The 19,170-nt window shown below is 34.9% G+C and overlaps 1 protein-coding gene across 2 annotated transcripts in view; it reads left to right on the top strand.

Moving 5' to 3' along the window:
• GRID2 (glutamate ionotropic receptor delta type subunit 2) overlaps positions 1 to 19,170 on the top strand; it is a 1,348,780-nt gene that overhangs the window by 1,007,507 nt on the left and 322,103 nt on the right. For both annotated transcript variants that reach the window (XM_087863984.1, XM_045791965.2), the window contains exon 9: positions 17,431 to 17,532. In XM_087863984.1, the coding sequence (XP_087720110.1) occupies positions 17,431 to 17,532 (102 nt within the window). The remainder of the gene's footprint in view (positions 1 to 17,430; positions 17,533 to 19,170) is intronic.

Here is a 19,170-nt window from a genome sequence, read left to right as displayed (position 1 = left end):
ATTATTATACTTTCTTTTCAATCTCCAGATGTATAATTATCTTGACCTGTGGGCTCATATTCATCTGAGAGTATACTTTTCTCATAATGTGTAAGGGCTAATCACTTTAGTCTCTTGTTCTTGGTAGGCTCAAGGCTAGAGTAAAGGATGAGCTCTAGAAAGAGAACTCCACATACCACAAAACCACTGGTAGTAACTTCTTTGTCACCACACTAAAAACAAATTGTTAAAATCTTTAAGGAATTAGCAGCAATTGGAATAGGCCACTGAGCAGCAATCCTCTAGCCCTAGAGGCCTGGAGAGGGAAAGAGTAGAAAAATGAATGTACAAAGCTGGTCAACTTATATCTGCTTTTTTTTTTTTTTTTTTCAATTCCATATCCCAGCAGAACTTTTGTCCTACTCTGCTGTTCTTTGCACTGACTCAGCCCATAAATTAATCAGTGCTATGGGTAACTACATCAGATTTCAACAGGAAAGGGTCAGGCAATGATAGTCCAAGTCAACACGTGGAAAGAGGTAATAGCTGAATTTGAAATGCTCCAATCTATCTGTTCATTGTTATGTCCAGCTGCCCTCTCCCCAGCCTGCAACTGCATTACTCCCAACACACCACTTCAGTATCTCCCCTTCTGGGAGTTTTCCACAGTTATGCTGTATAAATTTCTGCAATCTGTGTTTCACTCTGTAGTTTTTCCAGGGTTAATCTGAGGAGAGGAAGCCAGAGCACTTTCTATTTAGCACCAAATATACTTGAATCATGAATAATCATGATATAACCTTCTTTAGAGGATGCTGATGAGTCCATTTATTTTTTGTGAAGACAAACTGCACCTCAGGTTAACCAAATGATTAATAAAGGAAAGCTTTTCCTTTATTTAAATATTCCTCAAATGAAGAAGAAATGATAAAATTAAGGCATTGGCATTTTGCCATCACTAATTATATTCATTTGCTAGGGCTGCCATAGCAAACTACCACACACTGGGTGGCTTGAACAATCAAAACTTATTTTCTCACAGGTCTAAAAGCTGGGAGTCCAAAATCAAGGTGTCAGCAGGTTTCCTCTGAGGCCTGTCCCCTTGCGGGTGGCCACCTTCTCTCTGTGTCCTCACATGGTCTTTCCTCCAGAGATTCAAATCTCTGACCTCTCTCTGTGTAGCCTAATCTCCTCTCCCTATGAGTACGCTGGTCTGATTCAATTAGGAGGAATTCAGATGAACTCATTTAACCTTAACTACCTCTTTAAAGGCCCTATCTCCAAATATAGTCACATTCTGATGTACTGGGGGTTTGGGTTTCAATGTACAAATTTTAGCGGAACACAGTTCTGCCCGTAACACTAATGAAAGTAATAAATGAACGCTAATGGCTGATTATATTGCTAAGAGAGAAGACAGACACTATGTGCCTTCTGTTTAAAGGACACAATACAAACCCTTGCCAAATATTAAACTGAATTATATCAATCTCATAGATTTACCAATGAACAGATAATACAGCAGACGACGGGACATGTTAAGTGACACAGAAGGATTCAGTCGGCAATATCTAGATTTTGGGAAAAGACAAAATATAACTAATTTTTTTTTTGACACATAGATTGATGAAACAAGATATATGAATGGAGAACCCATAAATAAAAAGACCGAGACATGTTAGTTATTGTATGGATCCTAATTTGTATAAATAAGGGCAATTTGAATACTGATTACATTTGATAATATGATAAATTATAAATTTTAGGGAACATGGTGATGATATCATGACTATGTTTAAAAAGATTTCTTAATTTTCAGAGATGTATACAAAATAGTTAAAAATAAAGTTGTATAGTATCTGGCATTTTCAAAAAGATTTTATTTTTATTTATTTGATAGAGAGAGTGAGTGAGAGACAGAGAACACAAGCTGGGAGGGGCGGTGCACAGGAAGAGGGAGAAGCAGACTCCCCGCTGAGCAGGGAGCCCAACTCCAGGCTCAATCCCAGAACTCCAGGATCATGACCTGACCCTAAGGCAGATGCTTAACCAACTGAGCCACCCAGGTGCCCCCAATATCTGTCATTTATTTCAAAATAAATCTGATAGGGATGGTGGCAAAAAAAGGGTTGGGGGTTTAAATAAACAAGATTGAAAATGAATTGATAATTGCTTAAGCAGGATGATGAGTACTTTGGTTCATGATTCAATTCTCTTTATATGTATTTGAAAATTTCCATAATAAAAAGTTGAAAAGGCTTATATTAGTATTTTGAATTTCATAAATGATTACAAAGTTAGTAATTGGTACATGTTTTAGTTGTTTCCCTGTGGTAATGATGAGTTCTGATGGGTCAGTTTATGTCTCTTGAGCTTTCCTTGTAAGGTTAATTATGTGCATTGGAGTGCTGACTGAGGGTAGGAGAGCAAGCTCTGGTGGAAGGAAAGTGTTTCAGCTCTCCAAACTAACTACTTTATGTGAGTATTAAACTTTGATGCTACCCTCATTAGCACAATATTCTTGTCACCTGTGCTAACCTGTCCAGGTGGTTTTCTGATAGTGTGCAGATCAATAAATTTAGACTTCACACAACAGTGCTTGCCATTTTATGCCCTCCTGTCCCAAATATATTTCAAAATATGTTCAATCCAGCTGTTAGACTGCATAAAATATTGTAATAACACTTTTGAGGATTGAGATGATGTTTGAAGTGTTTCAAGAGTCTTTTCCCTCTAGACTAGAAAACAGCTTTGCCAGAAACAAAATAAATCTCAAAATCCACAATTTCTATTTTACTTTCTACAATAACCTTGCATTTAAGAAGCATTTTGGAAAAACGGATAATCTTCTGATTGCCTGTGTATTAAATGAACAAGAATAGAATCTAAGACAAAATTGTTCTGCATCTATATTCCCACATATGTAATTTAAATTTTCAGGTCAAAAAATCTAAATTTCAGTAATTTTATAAGCTTGACTTAATAGTTTATAACTCAGAGGGCTTGGTGATCAAGATTAAATGAAATAATGAATGTAAATACTCAACACAGTAAGCCTTCCATAAATGGTAGATACGATAACTATTATAAACATTTTTTCTCAAAAAATTCATATCTTGGACAAAATTTTTAATCTGAATATTTTCTGTATTGTGTATTTTGAAAATAATTTAATATGTTTAAATTCATAGAGTAATTCTTACTTTAACTAAATTATTACTTCTTGATATTGAATTTAGATTTTAATAAGTTTTTGAAATGGTTTCCACATAAAGAAAAAGCACCTGACATCTCCAGTATTAACAGAGGATTATACGGAAAGGTCCAGTATAATGATTGAGTTAATATTTCTGAGAAATAAACTTTGTTAAAGCTGTATCATGTAAGGGAAGTTTATTAACTATTTTTGTAGTAAGGATTCCATAATTGTTACTATAAGTTATAACTCTGGATTTTATTAATTTAGTGAAGGGAATCATTAATGAGTTAAGCCACAATTATAATGAAATCCCTTATATTTTACTATATGGATCCCAAAATTTACAAACACATGTGATGGGATTCTGGTATTGATTTTTAAATGGATTTTTTTAAGGAACTAGAGATACTTCTCAGAAAGGTATGGCTAAAAGAGTGGTCTAAGGTTTTGTCTATATTCTAAATTTTTATTTAAAATTTTCTGATACGCCCAAGTGTCTGTTTTGAAATTGTTTCTTTATTCTTTGGCTTGAAGCCTTTGTGCATCTGGTGCTCTATTTTGCTTTGACTTTTGAGAAAGGTTACCGTTTATTAGGATAACTTCTTGAGTAAGTTCCCAGCTTAACATTATATCCTCAGTTGGACAGAACATCCCTGTACAAGACTTCCTCTGTTACCCACCGAATAATTCGAATAATTCCGAATAATGGAAAGCTAAGACTGATTAATGATTTCATTTTCAGTAACCAGTGATCTGGATTATTATTGGCAAGACAAGAATGATACCTGGTTATTGATTCTTTATATTAAGGAAAGATATCTTAAGAAATCCATATGCTTTACATAGTGGATATGATAGGCAAAACAATGGAAAATATGTTTTCATAGTAAGGTTTTACTTTTATTAAAAGTTTTTTCTTTTTACTGCAATTATAAATAAGGCAAATTATATATTTAAATATAAAAGAATTAAGGACCAACCAAAATGTTGACTAAATTAAAATGCTGATAAAAATACATACTGTAAAAGTTATTTGAAAATATTTGAAGTGGGCACGCTTTTACTCATTCTGATTTTAGGATCTATGTCTGACTGCAGGTAGTCACACATAGCCTCCAATTTCTACAGTTGCCTTTAGAAAGCCAAACATACATTGGAGTAAAGAAGTGAGAGATCTCTTCCTACTGTTTTTCTCCATAGCAAACAAAAAGGTATACTTGAAATGCATCCAGATATGTCTAAGGGATAATATAAGTGCACTCATACATTCATTAAACCAAGGACAATGTATTGAGAATAAAAAAACAGATATTTTAGATCACAACCATTTATTGCTTATCTATTATATGTTAGTGATAAAAAAAAAAAGTGCTGGAGGTATTTTAATGAATAAAGATGATTCCAGCCATCAAGGAGCTCAAGATTTTACTGGGGGAATGAGGCAAGTGAGTGACTAAAACCTAGAATAATGCCCCAGACAAAAAGTACCACAGAAGATTAAATTTAGAGATGCAGCAAGAGCAAACTCATCACTGGTTGGCAAGTGCTTTTTCAATTCTAATTTGAGGAAATTTAAATCAATCAATATATGCAGAAAAAGCAATTGTCCCCAGTGGATATGGATCTCATAAAACTACTTTTCCTCAAAGAGATTGTGTTTTAACTAAAATGGCTTGATAGAATGTTTGATCCTAAAATGAGAATTTATGAACTTTGATCTGTTGTGAGTTGAATTCCACCCTCCTACCCACCCCACACAAATGAAACAAAACAAAAAACAAATATATCTACAGATTAATCCCTGGAACAAATGTGTCTTATTTGGGAAAAGGTCTTTGCAAATATAATTAAGATAAGGATTTTGAGATGATGTTATCATGGATTATCCAGGTCAGCCATAAGTCCAATGATAAATATTCTTATGGAGGAAGGTAGAGAGAGATTTGATAGAAGGGAGAAGGGGAGATGGCCGTGTGATGAAAGAGGCAGGGCTGGCGGTTAACCACAAGCCAAGGAATTCCTGGAGCCACAAGAAGCTGGAGGAAGCAAGGGAAGGTTCTCCCCTACAGCCTTCCAAGAGAGCATGACCCTGCCAACACTTTGATTGCAGATCTGTTCTCTGGAACTGTGAGAAAACAAATTTCTGTTCTTTTAATCTATTGAGTTTTTGGTTGTCACAGCAGCCATAGAACACAAATCATGATCTAATTTGCCCTATTTTCCAAAGTATAGATAATTTTGAAAGTGTTTCAATCAGGTCCAACAAAGATGAAAGTGCATACAGAAATGCCTATCTGAATTACAGTAGAGAAACTTTTTTTTAAAAAAAAAGCTTTACGATAAAAAGGAAAGTATCGGAAAAAGGAAAGAATATCCCTCATACATGTGCAACTTCCTACTGCCTTCTAGAAGGCTTGGGTGTCTAGTCAATTTCAGAAGCAAAGGTGACCATTAACTGTCCCTAAGCCATATGTTTCAATTATTTATTACTGCATAACAAAACACCCTAAAATTTACTGGCTTAAAACAAAAGCTTCTATTTTTAAGGATTCACTAGGTCTGTATTCAGGCAAGACTCAATAGGGATGGATCACTTCTGCTCCACATGGTGTTGACTGGGATAGCTCAGTTGGGATCAAAAGGATTCAAGATGGTATCACTCATATGTCTGGGACATTTGTGCTAGCTGTTGGCTAAGGTCCCATAGTTTTCTTTCATGTGACTCCTTTTTCTTTCCACATAGTCTCTCATTATTCAGTCTTCTAGCCTTGTTTTTTTTTTTTTTACTTGATTGTTGGCTTACAAAAATGAGAAAACAAAAGCTATAAGATCTCTTAAGTCCCAGGCCCAGAAATCAAATATCATCCCCTCTGCCTAATTCTATTGGTAAAAGCAAGTCACAGAGCTAACTCAGATTCAAGGAGAGGGAGAATGGACTCTACCTCCTGATTGGTATGCATGCACAGACACAGGAGGAATTATCTGTGGCCATCTTGCAGACAGACTACTACACAACGGTCTGTTTTTCTGTCATTTTCTTTGATGAGATTTGATTCATTCTCATGAATATCTACATTCTTTAAATTTTGAGTACTTATTATTTATGCCAGTCTTTTTAGGAATTTGTAACATACTGCCTAGGGGAATTTGTTGTATTGTTTTTGCTTATAAAATTTTTCTGCTTTGTCATTTCAAAAAGATAAACTCTTGGAGGTGAAAGATGATGTTCCATGCACCCTTGTATCCCATAACACTAGCACAGCAGGTATTTAATAAATGTCTTCTTGATTATAAATATTGAGTGATGGGAAAATAATGTATTAAAACTGTGCACACTATTGCATGAGTGTCCACTAGATTATTTATCACTAAATCTCTTGTAAATTATTGTGATCAGTTAGTCCTAACTTCTTCCAAATACTCCTGCCATTCCTCATGCTTATTGTGTGTGTGTGTGTGATTATAGCTGATTGCCAGTGGAAGTAAATATGGGGAAAGTATTTAGGATCATTAATTTTAAAAGAGTAATTAGAAAAACATGTAAATCCATAAAGAACTCTTTTTTGAAGTATGCTAGCATTTCTAAACCTGCCTGATTTATGGAAGTCTCAATTGCATAAATGTTTGTAATATTTTGCAATGAAATAAAAATTATTTTCAAAGCTGGTAAGAATGCTCAGAGGCATAGTCAATCATTTGATGATTTACAGTTATCCGTGAAACCCCAGCACTCCGTCCTCATTTTGAGCCTAAGCACAGGCATCTGATAAAGAAGGAGCCAGAAAGGAAGAATTGCACAGTGACCTAGACAATAGTATCATGTCAGCCTTAGCATCAGATCAACTGATTGCAAAGGCTGATTATACTGTTTATGGCAAGAGTTATTTGGAAAATTTGAATGAGTAATCCTCTCTTGATCGGGAATGACTGTTGGTATGAATCCAGTCATATTAAACAATTGTAGAATCACAAAGCTAGACAGGATTTTATGAGAATTAGCTGATTTATTTCTTACCTTGAGATAAAACCCCCATGCCACAGAGGCCTCTAGGCAACTGAAATTTAATTTACTCTTTGAGAAAAATAAGACCCATTCATCCATTCAACAAATATTTATTATTTGTGAACTGTATAGGTGCTTGGTATCAATCAGTAAACAAAACAGGCAAAAATCTCTGCCTTTGTGGAACTTGTAGTTTAATAGGGCAATAAAAAGGATTCCTTGGGTTTCTCTTTATCAATATCAGTAATCCTGATTGGCTTTATGTATATTGGAGGTGGCTTTGCTCATATTATAAGAAACTATCCACAAAATAGACCTAATCACTAATAGTTGTGAGAAAAGAGTTTAGAATTTATTTGCATCAATTCCTTACTTGAAATAAAAACTAGGCCTTCAAATTCTCAGTCCAACATTCTTTACTGTTCCCTACTTCTTCACCAATATCTTCCTTTTCCTACTTTGACATATAGAATGCATTCACAAAACCTAGCACAGCTTCCATGTAATCAGCTATAAATATTTTGGTTCCATATGACAGAAACCCAACTTGAATAGTTGAGGCCAAAAAAGGGGGGTCAGTTATGCAAATAAATTTTAGTTTTTCAAGGACCCCAAAACATAAATAGAGCTAATGCTAGAAAATGAGCACTCAAACACCATTGGGACTGTTTGTGTGCCCCTTGCTCTATTTTCTTCTGAAAAATTATCCTATTGATTGAGGTCTGAATCACCTGGTGGTTTCTGCTGCTAAACTACCTGGGTTCAAATCCTGATGATTTCACTTTTGAGCTGAGTAATCTGGAACAGGTCAATAATCTTTCTAATCCTCAATTTCCTCATCTGTTAAAATTAGGATAATTGATAGTATCCACCTAATAGGATTATAGCAAAAAAGTAAATTAAATAATATCCAGGGCTTTGGTACAATGCCTGCCTCATAGGAAGTCTTCAATAAATGTGAACTGTCATTACAAAGTAAGAAATGTCAAGGGCTGAGCTGTGTAGAGCTGAGCTGCTGGGTATGGGTGTAGTCAATTAAGACTACAAGTTAAAATGAAAGTCAGTTAAGCCTTTATTCACTTAGGAAAAGCAAATTGGAAAGAAGGTCCTGGCTCCTTCAGTGTCCCTTATTTTCATACAGAATGACACTAGGTGAGAGTCAGATATATCAGCACATATGGGGGAATTGTCTCACTGCTGGAGCAAACCCTGAGGCTCCTGCAGTTTTACGGACTGGTGCAGGGGTGAGGAGGAAGGAAAGGATGAAGGGAAGGGCTAGGAATGGAAAAGTATTAAGTCAGAATACAGGAAGGTGTCTTCAAGGCTACCCCCTCCCTCAACCAGGATGTTCTCAGCAGAGACTCCTGGGGAAAGGCCTCAGGCCAAGGCCCAGATAGAGAGGCCTCTGAATGGAGCCTCCTGGGCTAAGCAGGCAGATACTGCCTAAAAATGTGGGCAGCCAAAGGGACCTGAGTTCTTGACTACAACTGCCTTCAATAGGCCTTCAAAAAGCCATCCTAATTGCCTGGATTCAGGCCCAAAAAGTCATTCATAGGTTTTTGGCCAGGAGCTGTACTCTTCAAGAGGATTTTGCATTGTTGAGAGAGCTTTCCCCTTGGAGATGGGTAATGTTTTATCTCCTAAAGTTTCAACACTTCATATTTCATGGATATTTTGTGGTTCTCCTTTTAGTGAGATAGTGTAGGTACATGTCCTAAAATGAGGCTTGGAATATAAGAAACATCTATCATAGGTTATGTTTTACTCTTATTATTGCTATTGTTGTAGTTGTTATATAATTGTTCAAATGATAGGACTAATATAACAACTTATTTTATTCTCTACAGTGTTAGGTAATGTCATCATTCCTCATATTGAAGGTTTCTGAAAACCATTCCTTGATCTTATTATGGAGAGCTTATCCTCTCTGTACCCAGGAAGAGTGACAGTTGCAAATCTACATTTCCAAAAACAAACAAACAAAAATTTAGTAGCTGGCAGCGTAGCATCTTGGCTATCTACTGAGATCCTCATTTAAGGCATTGTTTAAAAAATAATCAGCAATCACTGCAAGATGTATGAAGTTTCCTGTTTAAAAATCATCTAAATTTGTTTTAGTATTCAGTAAAAATGGAAGTCCTACTTTGTGCCAGGAATTATGTATTTAAGAAGGTAGTGGGGAGACAAAAACAGTAATTTTTCCTGACTTGATGAAAACTTACAGATAATTAGTACAATAAATGTTAATCTATGAAGAAGGGGAACATGATACTACATCGGAGGGGCAAGAGCTAACCTGGGAGGTTGGGACAGGTAATCAGGGAAGGTTTGCACTAACCTATATATGTTTACATTGAGATGTAAAGGATGAGTAAGAGTGAACTCAGTAATTCATTGAAGAATGGCAGGTGTCTAGATTCTTCCAATCAAGGAGAATTATATCAAAACCATTGATTATCGAATTTGGCTACACTTTAGAATCATCTTGGAAACTTGTTTTAAGATTTATTTATTTATTTGAGAGAGCACATGCTCCCATGTGCATGGGGTGGGTGCAGGGGGTGGGGAGAGGGAGAGAGAGAATCCTCAAGCAGACTCCCCACTGAGTGCACAGCCCAATGCTGTGGGGCTCGATTTCCCAACCCTGAGATCATGACCTGAACTGAAACCAAGAGTCAGCCACTTAACCGACTGAGCCACCCAGGTGCCCCATCTTGGAAACTTTAAAAAATACTTGTGTCTTCATTTCATGCTCAGAAATTCTGATTTTGTTGGCATGGAATATAGCTGTGGCATTGTTTTTTGTTTTTTGTTTTGTTTTCACTCCCAAGTAATTCTGATATCCTTCAATGTTTGAGAAATAATGTTTAAATCCTTAAGGCAGGAGGATTATGTCTAACTCAAGAAACTGAAGGCAAATGAGTAAGGTTGAAGTTCAAACACTGAGAGAGAATGTGGTGTGACATGAGATTGTGAATGTAAAATGTGACAAACCACAGGTCTTGGTTGGCCACGTTAAAAGTTTAGTCTTTCTCTTGATAATGACAGAAAACTGTGGAAAGATTTTAGACGGCATCATATCTAAATTTATGTTACAACATAGAGTGAAGACTGTAAAAAAGAAGCAATGAAGTTAGCTTAACTAGGCTGGTGGCAAGGAGATGGAGTTAAATGGATTCTGGAGTTTGTTTTTGGAAGGGAAATTGGCAGATTGGCAATGGATTAGATATGTGTGGTTGTAAGATGGATTTGTTAGTTTCTGGCTAGTGGAAGAATGGATGGTAGGAGGTAGATTATGAGTTTACTCTTTTAGATATTTGAGGTGACTTTGAGTTATCTAAGCAGAAAATTGAAGAGATAGTAAAATATAAAAAGATGTCTGGACTTCAGATTTTAGATTGTTTGGGAACAAAGATCTACAGTACAATAGAAATGCCTTACATTACACTTTTTAAGTGTACGTTAACTTCGTAATTTCAAAAAAATAAATATTTTACTTATGCAAAACACTGTAATAGACACGGGGCACGCAGATGATTAAGAGGGTGCCCCTGACTTTAAGTGGTTAATCATTTAACGGACAAGAAAAGAAAGAGAATTCTAATGTGGTTTTAAAATGAAGATTCCCCCTTTAAAACATCTCGAGATAGCAAAGAATGAAAGAGAAGAAAATCCAGCAACTTTTATCAGGTTGTAATCATTAAATGCTAAAATATTATTAGGGAAAAAATCCGATCAGAAAAAAAAAAAAGGTAGTAGAATTTGAGTGAAGGGAATCACCCTAAAGAATTATAAAAATTGGCAAGGGTACAATGTAATAACAGGACACGATCTCAGATAGGGGATGTTTTGTGTTTTTCATTCAGTTTGAACTAGAGAGACAAAAAAAAAAAAGAAGAAAAAGAAAAAGAAGGAGAAAGAAAGAGAAAAAGAGGGAGAAGAAAGAGGACAACAGGAGTTTTAATGAATGCAATTAATTTATCAGCTATTTATTGGGACCTACCATGTTCTATTACATCAATACTATGATAAGGTTTATAGCCTCCTATCCTATTTAGAACAAGAAAAATAAAATCGTTTGTTTGTTTGAGAAAGTGTCCCTAGTTAACTTTTGTAAAGGAAGCCAGTGAAAATGATGCCTTCAATCAATAAGGTTAAGTAGCCATTCTATGAGACTGTGTTCCCTGGGTGTTAAGGCAAGCTTTAGAGCAGGACTTCTCAATCTTGGCTAGAGGTTGCAATCCCCTGGAGAGCCATAAATAATACTGATGCCTGGATCCCATCCCTGGAGATTTGGACTTAATTGTTCTGGGTTTATGCTGGCACATCAGAAGTTTTTAAAATTTTGGGGTGACTCTAATATGTAGCTAACGTTGAGAACATAGTTTTAGAGGCATGCTTCCACGCTGAAACTAGGGAGGGACTCCAAATGATGAGGCTCAGCAAGAAACAAGAGTGCTGATTTTATAGGAATGATAATAATTAACACTTCTTTAGTCGTTATGTGCCAAGAACACTTCTAAATACCTGACATATATTAAGTCAGTTAATAATCCCTCAAATCCTGTGAGGAAGTCACTTATACCCCTTTGAGAGGTGAGAAAACTGAGGCCCAATGACACATGCCAGCAAGTGTCAGAGTAGGTGCTTGAACTTAAGCAGTCTGGTTCTAGAGTTTGTGATCTTAGCCACTATGATATATGGCCTCTTGATATAGTGTAACAGTAATTTTACACCAACAAGAATTATACAAGAAGGGAAAACTTATAATAATGGTAAAATATTATTATATCAGTTAAATGCCAGGTGATAACTGAGAGTAGTTATTATGGCTGCATAAAACGTCTTTGGGCTATTTTTTTGGATCTATAGCTTCTCATGTTTATATTCTTCATTTGTGAATATCAGCTAAGTTCATCTTATTTTACATGTGTGTTGTTACATGGTACAGAAATTTTGTTTCAGCAGCAATACAGGGAAATGTAAGCAGCGGAATCAGGGGATATTTTTTCTGATTTTTTTTCAAAGATATTTTCTCCTAAAGGAAACTGAAGTGCTAAGGCTATTTCACGTAATCTACTTCTTCATGGTAATGCCCAAGCTGTAGGAGTAGAATCTTAGGAGGAAATAATCATCCCCTAGGGAGCAAGTCGTACAAATCGAACCTGTTTTACAGGTGGAAATATCACCAAAAAGATTATTACATTTCTGTACATATCAAAGAAAAGAAACATTCCAATTTAACTCTATAAACATGTATCTGAGCCAACCTGCCATGTGTATTTCTTTTTACACTTTCTATCCCATTATAGAAGTAATATCTACCAAATAAATGCTGTGCATTTCTAAATGGTTAGCTTTCAGCTACTTTGCCTATGCCTTATTGTTCCCTTTTTTCCTTTGAAGGCTGAGAAAGCCAATAAAGGCAACGTAGTGGCTGGCAGCACACAGCCCACAGTGCGGTGGGGAGTTTGTGTCCTGCAGCCGGAGCTTCCGTGCTATAGCCAGGCTTCGGTTATTCCATATGAATACGAGCTAATAAATGTACGGAATCCCATTTGGTATTCGATTAAGAGCTCTCTTGACTCCTGTTATTAAGGCCTATAACTATTAAGCGTAAAATTAAAGTTGAACAGTTCAGCTCTTTTTTGACATTGTAACACTGCCTGAAAAATAGTGATGCAAAACCTAGTCAAACGTCATCCTTTAAAGCCCATGAACAAATGAAAAGAGGAAATATTGAAAGGAAAAGATAAAGATCTAAAACTTGGTCATTTACTAGTGACATAACACATCATGTTAGGAGCGTATTACTATCCTCATGCAAATACATTAACCATTTTGTTGAACACAAGATATTACATTGATTTTAGCAGAGAGCAACAAGATTATTATTGCTAAAGCTCCAATGAAGGGGATAATTAAAGCATTAAGCATTTTTAAGTTTTTAAAGTGACTTTCAGCAGTAACTGGATAATACTATAGGAAATCAATATACTGTAATTGAAAGGAAATTGAATTGGTCTTTATTTTTTTAATCCCTTCTAGATTTTCTCTGGACTGTCAGACCATGGGAGATAGTGAATCTTGTTTTGCCATCAGCAGTATGACTTTCTGTAAATCTCATGTGCTGCAGGGGTCACTTTTATTATTTTTTATTTTTTATTAGAAAGTGCTCAGCTGAATAGATAGCATTATAAGATTCTGTGTGCATTATCTTTCTTAGTCTCTGGCCTCATTGTTTAAAAAAAAGGAGGGGGAGGAACAAAAATAAAAACACAATCAGACAAAAACAACCTTCTCCACATATCCAGAGAAATCAAGTTAATAGAATTTCTAACAATGAAACCAGAGAAGTAGTTAGATAAGCTTCACACTTGAACGTAAACGAAATTGTTCTAGGCTTTTTTTTTTTTTTTATCAAACACTGTGCCTGTCAATCTTCTCACGCTGCAAGGAATATGACCCGTTGTAGATACAAATTCAATTTGAATCTGTGTGAACCTAACTCATTTGTATTGCTTATTATTGAAAGGAGCTATTACAATCAAACAGAAAAGCTTGAAGGGAACCTCAGGGAGATGAGTGGCTATGAACAGAAATTAAGGAATTTGAAATTAAGGAACTTCAAAAATCCTTCAAAAAGGTGTGAATAATCAACATTTTCTCGTGTGTTGCTGTTGTTTATTTCCTCATTTATCTTTAGTATATATTTTGAGAAGCATCAACAGACTTAGGATGAATGAAATGTGTTCCACACTTATCTTTAGTAATTTGGTGACACAAAGTAGAGATTTCCAGAAATGTTTTTGAGAATCTCTTGTCCATTTCATTTTTCTACTACTTTCTTTATTCTACTCAATGCCTCTTGACTGCTTAAATGGATAAAAGATAACACAGTGGAAGGAGCACAGCCTCTCAATCCTCAGTTTCCCCTTCTGTGGAATGGAGACAATAATGTTGCCTTTCTCATTGTATTGTGTTGAGAAGTAAATTAATTAATATATATAAGTAAAGACCTCAGAGGATTAATATATACTATGTACTATGTACACATTAAATTTTTTAAAATAAAAATGATGATAATGATGATTTGCCTTTTCAATTGTATTGCCAAAATGTAAATTCACCAGCTGTTTTTTGAGGGAACCATTTTACAATTCTGAGTCTTATTTTTTTACTAAAATATGGGAATAATATTTTGTCTACCTACCTTAAATAGATCATATTTATGAAAAAAATTCATAAGCTATAAAACAGCACTGCAGTTGAAAGCACTGAATCTGGACTTCTATATGTTATTTTTTTAAAGAATTTGTTTATTTACCTGAGAGAGAGAGCACAAGCAGGAGAAGGGGAAGGCAAAGGGAGAAGGAAGAAGCAGATTCCCTGCTGAGCAGGAAGCCCAATGTGGGGCTCCATCCCAGGAGCCCGAGATCTTGACCTGAGCTGAAGGCAGATGCTTAACCAACTGAGCCACCCAGGCACCCCAAATATGGATTTTTAAAAGCACTAGTTTAAATCCTAGTTTCATCTCTTAGTAATTATGTGACTTTAGATGAGCCCTTAGATTCTATGTTTATAAAATAATAATTATAACAACACATTCTCATAAAGTTATTTTGAGGCTTAAATGATATCAGGTATAAGGAGCTCAGTATCATCACTAACACTTAGAAATTATTCCAAAAAATGTTAAAAAAATAGTTCTATTCAGTATAGGGAATAAGTACTATTTTAATTTCTGAATGATTTCTTTGTTTTGCCCCATTTTGATATGTGACAAGTGGATATATTTTATTCGTAGTTTTCCAGATAATCTGTATTCTCAACTTTCTCTACCTCAAAATTTAGTCTCTGAAATTCCTAACTCTTGGTGTCCATAGCTAATATGCAGCTAACTTAAGTGTTAGATTTGTACATATGAAGAACTGAATTAAGTAAAGGGTGTTACCAATCCTAAAATCCCAACTGCTGTTATGATGAACAGAAACAACTTTACAAGTGCTATGATCAAAAGACACGTGAGTCAAATAGCAAGCAAAGGGGGGTGAGGAGAGAGAGAAAATAGAAATGGGAAAAGCCATCAGGCAAAGGAGAAAACGATGTCTTGTAATATATATGAGAAAGAACTTGGCCAAATATTTTTTTTAAAGTGGGAAGAAACATTATATATGTACACATCATATATGTACACAAATGTTTAAGTTATTGCCCAGGTCTGAAGACAAATGTTTTATTATTGTTATTTCAAAACTCCAAATATTTGAGTGCCTTAGAATTTTTAAACCATTGACTACATTTAGTTATGTTTAAAGGAAGACATAATTAAGAAGCTGGAAATTATATATTTTTAAATGTTTGTCCAGAGCATCGTTGAAACAAACTACTCAAGTTTTATTGTTATTCCAGCAATAAATATTTTGACTAGTCAATACACCAAAATGCTATGGTCAACTTGGCATTAATAGATGTCATTTACTTAGGCAAACTGACAGTAGATTCACCAAGGAGCACAAAAAAAGAGATCCTTGCATTCCTTTGGCAGCTTAGCCATATTTACTTTGAACAACGTGATGTCCTAAAAGCTCTTCATTAAGCTTAGAATTAAGTAATATAACTGTAAAAGGTGGATAGTGTATTAGGTCTTCACTTAATGTCATAAACCACTTTTCCACCAGTATTAATTTAGTCTAAGAAAATAAAATCTTCTTGAAAAAGTTACTAGAAAAAGTGCACATCAAGAAATGTAATTGAGCATAGACTTTGGTTGACCTGAGAAGAGAACAAAAGCTCAAAAGAAATTTCATAAGGTTTTAAATTGAACAAGAGGGCTACACTATCTCTGATAATTAGACTTTGAACACATTTGGATTTGCTAATTGGATCTAAGTTCTAATTAGACTTTTTAGGTAACTAAGAATGACATATCATGGTATGAATTTAATGTGCTTTTATAGCTGAAACCTGCAATTAGCAGCCCTTTCCAAATTATATTAATACAGAAAAAGCTGGTTTTTTTGTTTATATTGTGACATCCCTACCCTTAAGATATATTGTGTACATTTTAGGTTTCTTAATTAAACACCTCTTGGGGACTCAAAGAGAAACTTGAGTTTTAATAGGAAGCACCTAAATCTTTTATTTGTGAAGGAGACTTGCCAGTATGTGCCAACTTTGGAAGCCACAAAAAAAAAAAAATGCAATACAAGGAAATAAATTAGTCTTCAGGAGGAAGCAGCACAAATAGGCAGGTGCCCTATAAACCATTCAGTCAATTAGAGCAGTCTCCAAATAGGACGAATCTGTTACATTTTTTAAGTATGCAAATATGGAATAGGTTCCCCAAAGTGAAGGCTCATGGATCTAGCATCAGAATTAATAGTATGACATTTCTTCCCAAGATGTGCATTACAACATTCTCTTTGCAGCTTTGCTCCTTGAGTTATCTGCTAATTCGAGTCACAATCTCTTTTTTTTTCTCCTTATTTCTGAATTGAAAATCATCAGTTTTTATCCTGTTGTGATTTATAGGCAGTGATTTTAAAACGGGTAGCCCTCAGATTTGGATATTACAAGAGCTAAGAACTACATGAGGATGTAAAATTAAACCAGTGTTTGGAGTGTAAAGAGCAGTGAATCATTACAAGACTTTAAGGGAAAGACTGCTGCCAGAATATTCCAAGGAAATTGATAGCACTGACAAAAAAGGCAAATTATATTGTTGTATGTACTGTGAATACTTGAAAACAACAAAGCCATATACATGATTTTTCCCCTCAAATAAAAGCAGAAACCCTTCTAACTGTATTAAAAATCTTGTCATTTTTTCCAATAAAAGCAGTGTAATATCTAACTAAAACCATTGAAACTATAAGAATATCTAACTTGCATAATAATTGAATTATATTAAGAACAGACATTATACTAGAATTATATGCGCTATTATTTTTCCAATTAGTGCATTACTGGGACTGAGTTATTAGTGTATTATAACTCCTTATTAAGTCCATGTCCTTAGTGAGTCTCCTAAAGCATATTGGATACTGTCATATGCCATATAATGATATTTAAAAGCAGGAAATGGAATTTCTGATTGCTTCATTTGCTATTAAAAAAGAAAACCTGTGCAGGACCCTTCCTATACCAGTTATTCCAAGAGAGATCACACAGTTTTCTGAAAGATTGTTGCATAGGTGATTGGACTGTTCCTCAGGCGGGAAAGTGACCAAGCTATTTTACCTTTCAGCTTGGGTGCTGGAATCCTGTCACAGGGCTGAACGGGTCACTGACCGACAAGAAACTAGAGAATAACATGCGTGGAGTGGTTCTACGTGTAGTGACTGTTCTGGTAAGTCTGACCTGAACCTTTTGGTTCTGGCTTCTAGAAGTTACTTTATCCTTCATTTGTTTATGTTTTATTAAATGATGCCATAATCTTAAAAGAACTTTTAACAAATCCTTACTGTGCTTTCAAACATATGGTTAATGGTCATATTTTCCAACCTTCAATTTATTTGGATCAGAATCAGATTTTTGCAGGCTTTACTTTTAATTACATGCTTTTGTCAGTAACTTTCTGAGACAGTTTAGGCCCAGTTTGCTATACATGATAAAGTAAAGGTCTCCCTCCGGCATTCTGTCACTGTAAGTATGCGTAAATAAGAGTAACCATGCCAAACAAGGGTAGAGTAGGACATTCAGTAATACTCAAAGATTGGCAGACTAAAACAATGCTTTTCTAGCAAGAACCTACTTCAAAGGAAAGATCATCCAATTGTTTAATAAATATTTATTGAGGATCAACTGTATTCAAGCTCCGTGCTGATTACTGGGGACCACTAATGAATAAAGAAATGGATAGATATGATTCTGTCTTTATGAAGCTTACCATCTGGTGATTCTGTGAATATTAAATGGAATTATGCATATAAAATATTTATTACAATTACATTTACTTAGAAAATCAAATCGTAACTATTATTATTCTGTATATTATTATTTTCTCTTTTATTAAACATATAAAAATACATGTTAATATAGATATTTTTAACAGCAAAATACTCAAATGGATACTGTCTAAATAGCCATAAAGCAGGAAAATATGCTTTCTCCCTTGTTATTATTTCTATGAGTTTAGGCTTATGCTATTTTATAGTCAGTTTCAAAACGTCCATAGTTGTTAACTTTATTTTTCTTCAGAAAAGCCTACTTGTTTTTTTTTTTAAGATTTTATATATTTATTTGACAAAGAGAGAGACAGTGAGAGAGGCAACACAGCAGCCAGAGTGGGATAGGGAGAAACAGACTTCCTGCTGAGCAGGGAGCCCAGCACTTAACACTAGATCCCAGGGTCCTAGGATCATGACCTGATCTGAAGGCAGATGCCCAATGACTGAGCCCCAGGTGCCCCCAGAAAAGCCTACTTGTTTTTAAATTTGAAGAAGTCTTATCTATAGGCTGAATAAATTGCAGAATTAGTAGATGGAAGAAACCAGTTTTTTTTTAAATTGCTGTCAATTGAGTATCTAGCAAAGTTTATAACAGCAATGACTGTCCCTTATACATTGTTTAATACAAATTAAGTGGACTCAACATGATTTCATTGTTTAAAAAAAAGATCTGTATTATTCTCTGTAAGAGTATGTTCACATGAGTAGTCTATCCCCCCCTTTTTGGTGCGTATGATTTATTATTAGTTATTATTTTGATAAGATTTTTAATTTTTGGCAAATAATTATATTATGAGTACTTGACAACTTGAATGTGAGGGTGCTTCTGTATGCATCCAAGGCTATGGATATGCATTTGCAATGATGTGCTAATATTAAAAAAAAAAAAAGACAGACATTTAAAGTGGAGTGAACTATTAATAGTCTCCTTTCTAGTAATTAACAAGGAATCTCAGGAGACAACTTCAATAAAAACAATATATCTACATTGTTTTTGTCTTTGAGTTTCATATTTCTAAGGCAAGCTAATCTCATTT

Source organism: Ursus americanus, chromosome 8 (genome assembly GCF_024610735.1).
Source record: "Ursus americanus isolate L20-20 chromosome 8, mUrsAme1.1.p, whole genome shotgun sequence".
NCBI lineage: Eukaryota > Metazoa > Chordata > Mammalia > Carnivora > Ursidae > Ursus > Ursus americanus.
The sequence above is the reverse complement of the archived record's forward strand: the minus strand, read 5'-3'. Positions and strand labels throughout refer to the sequence as shown.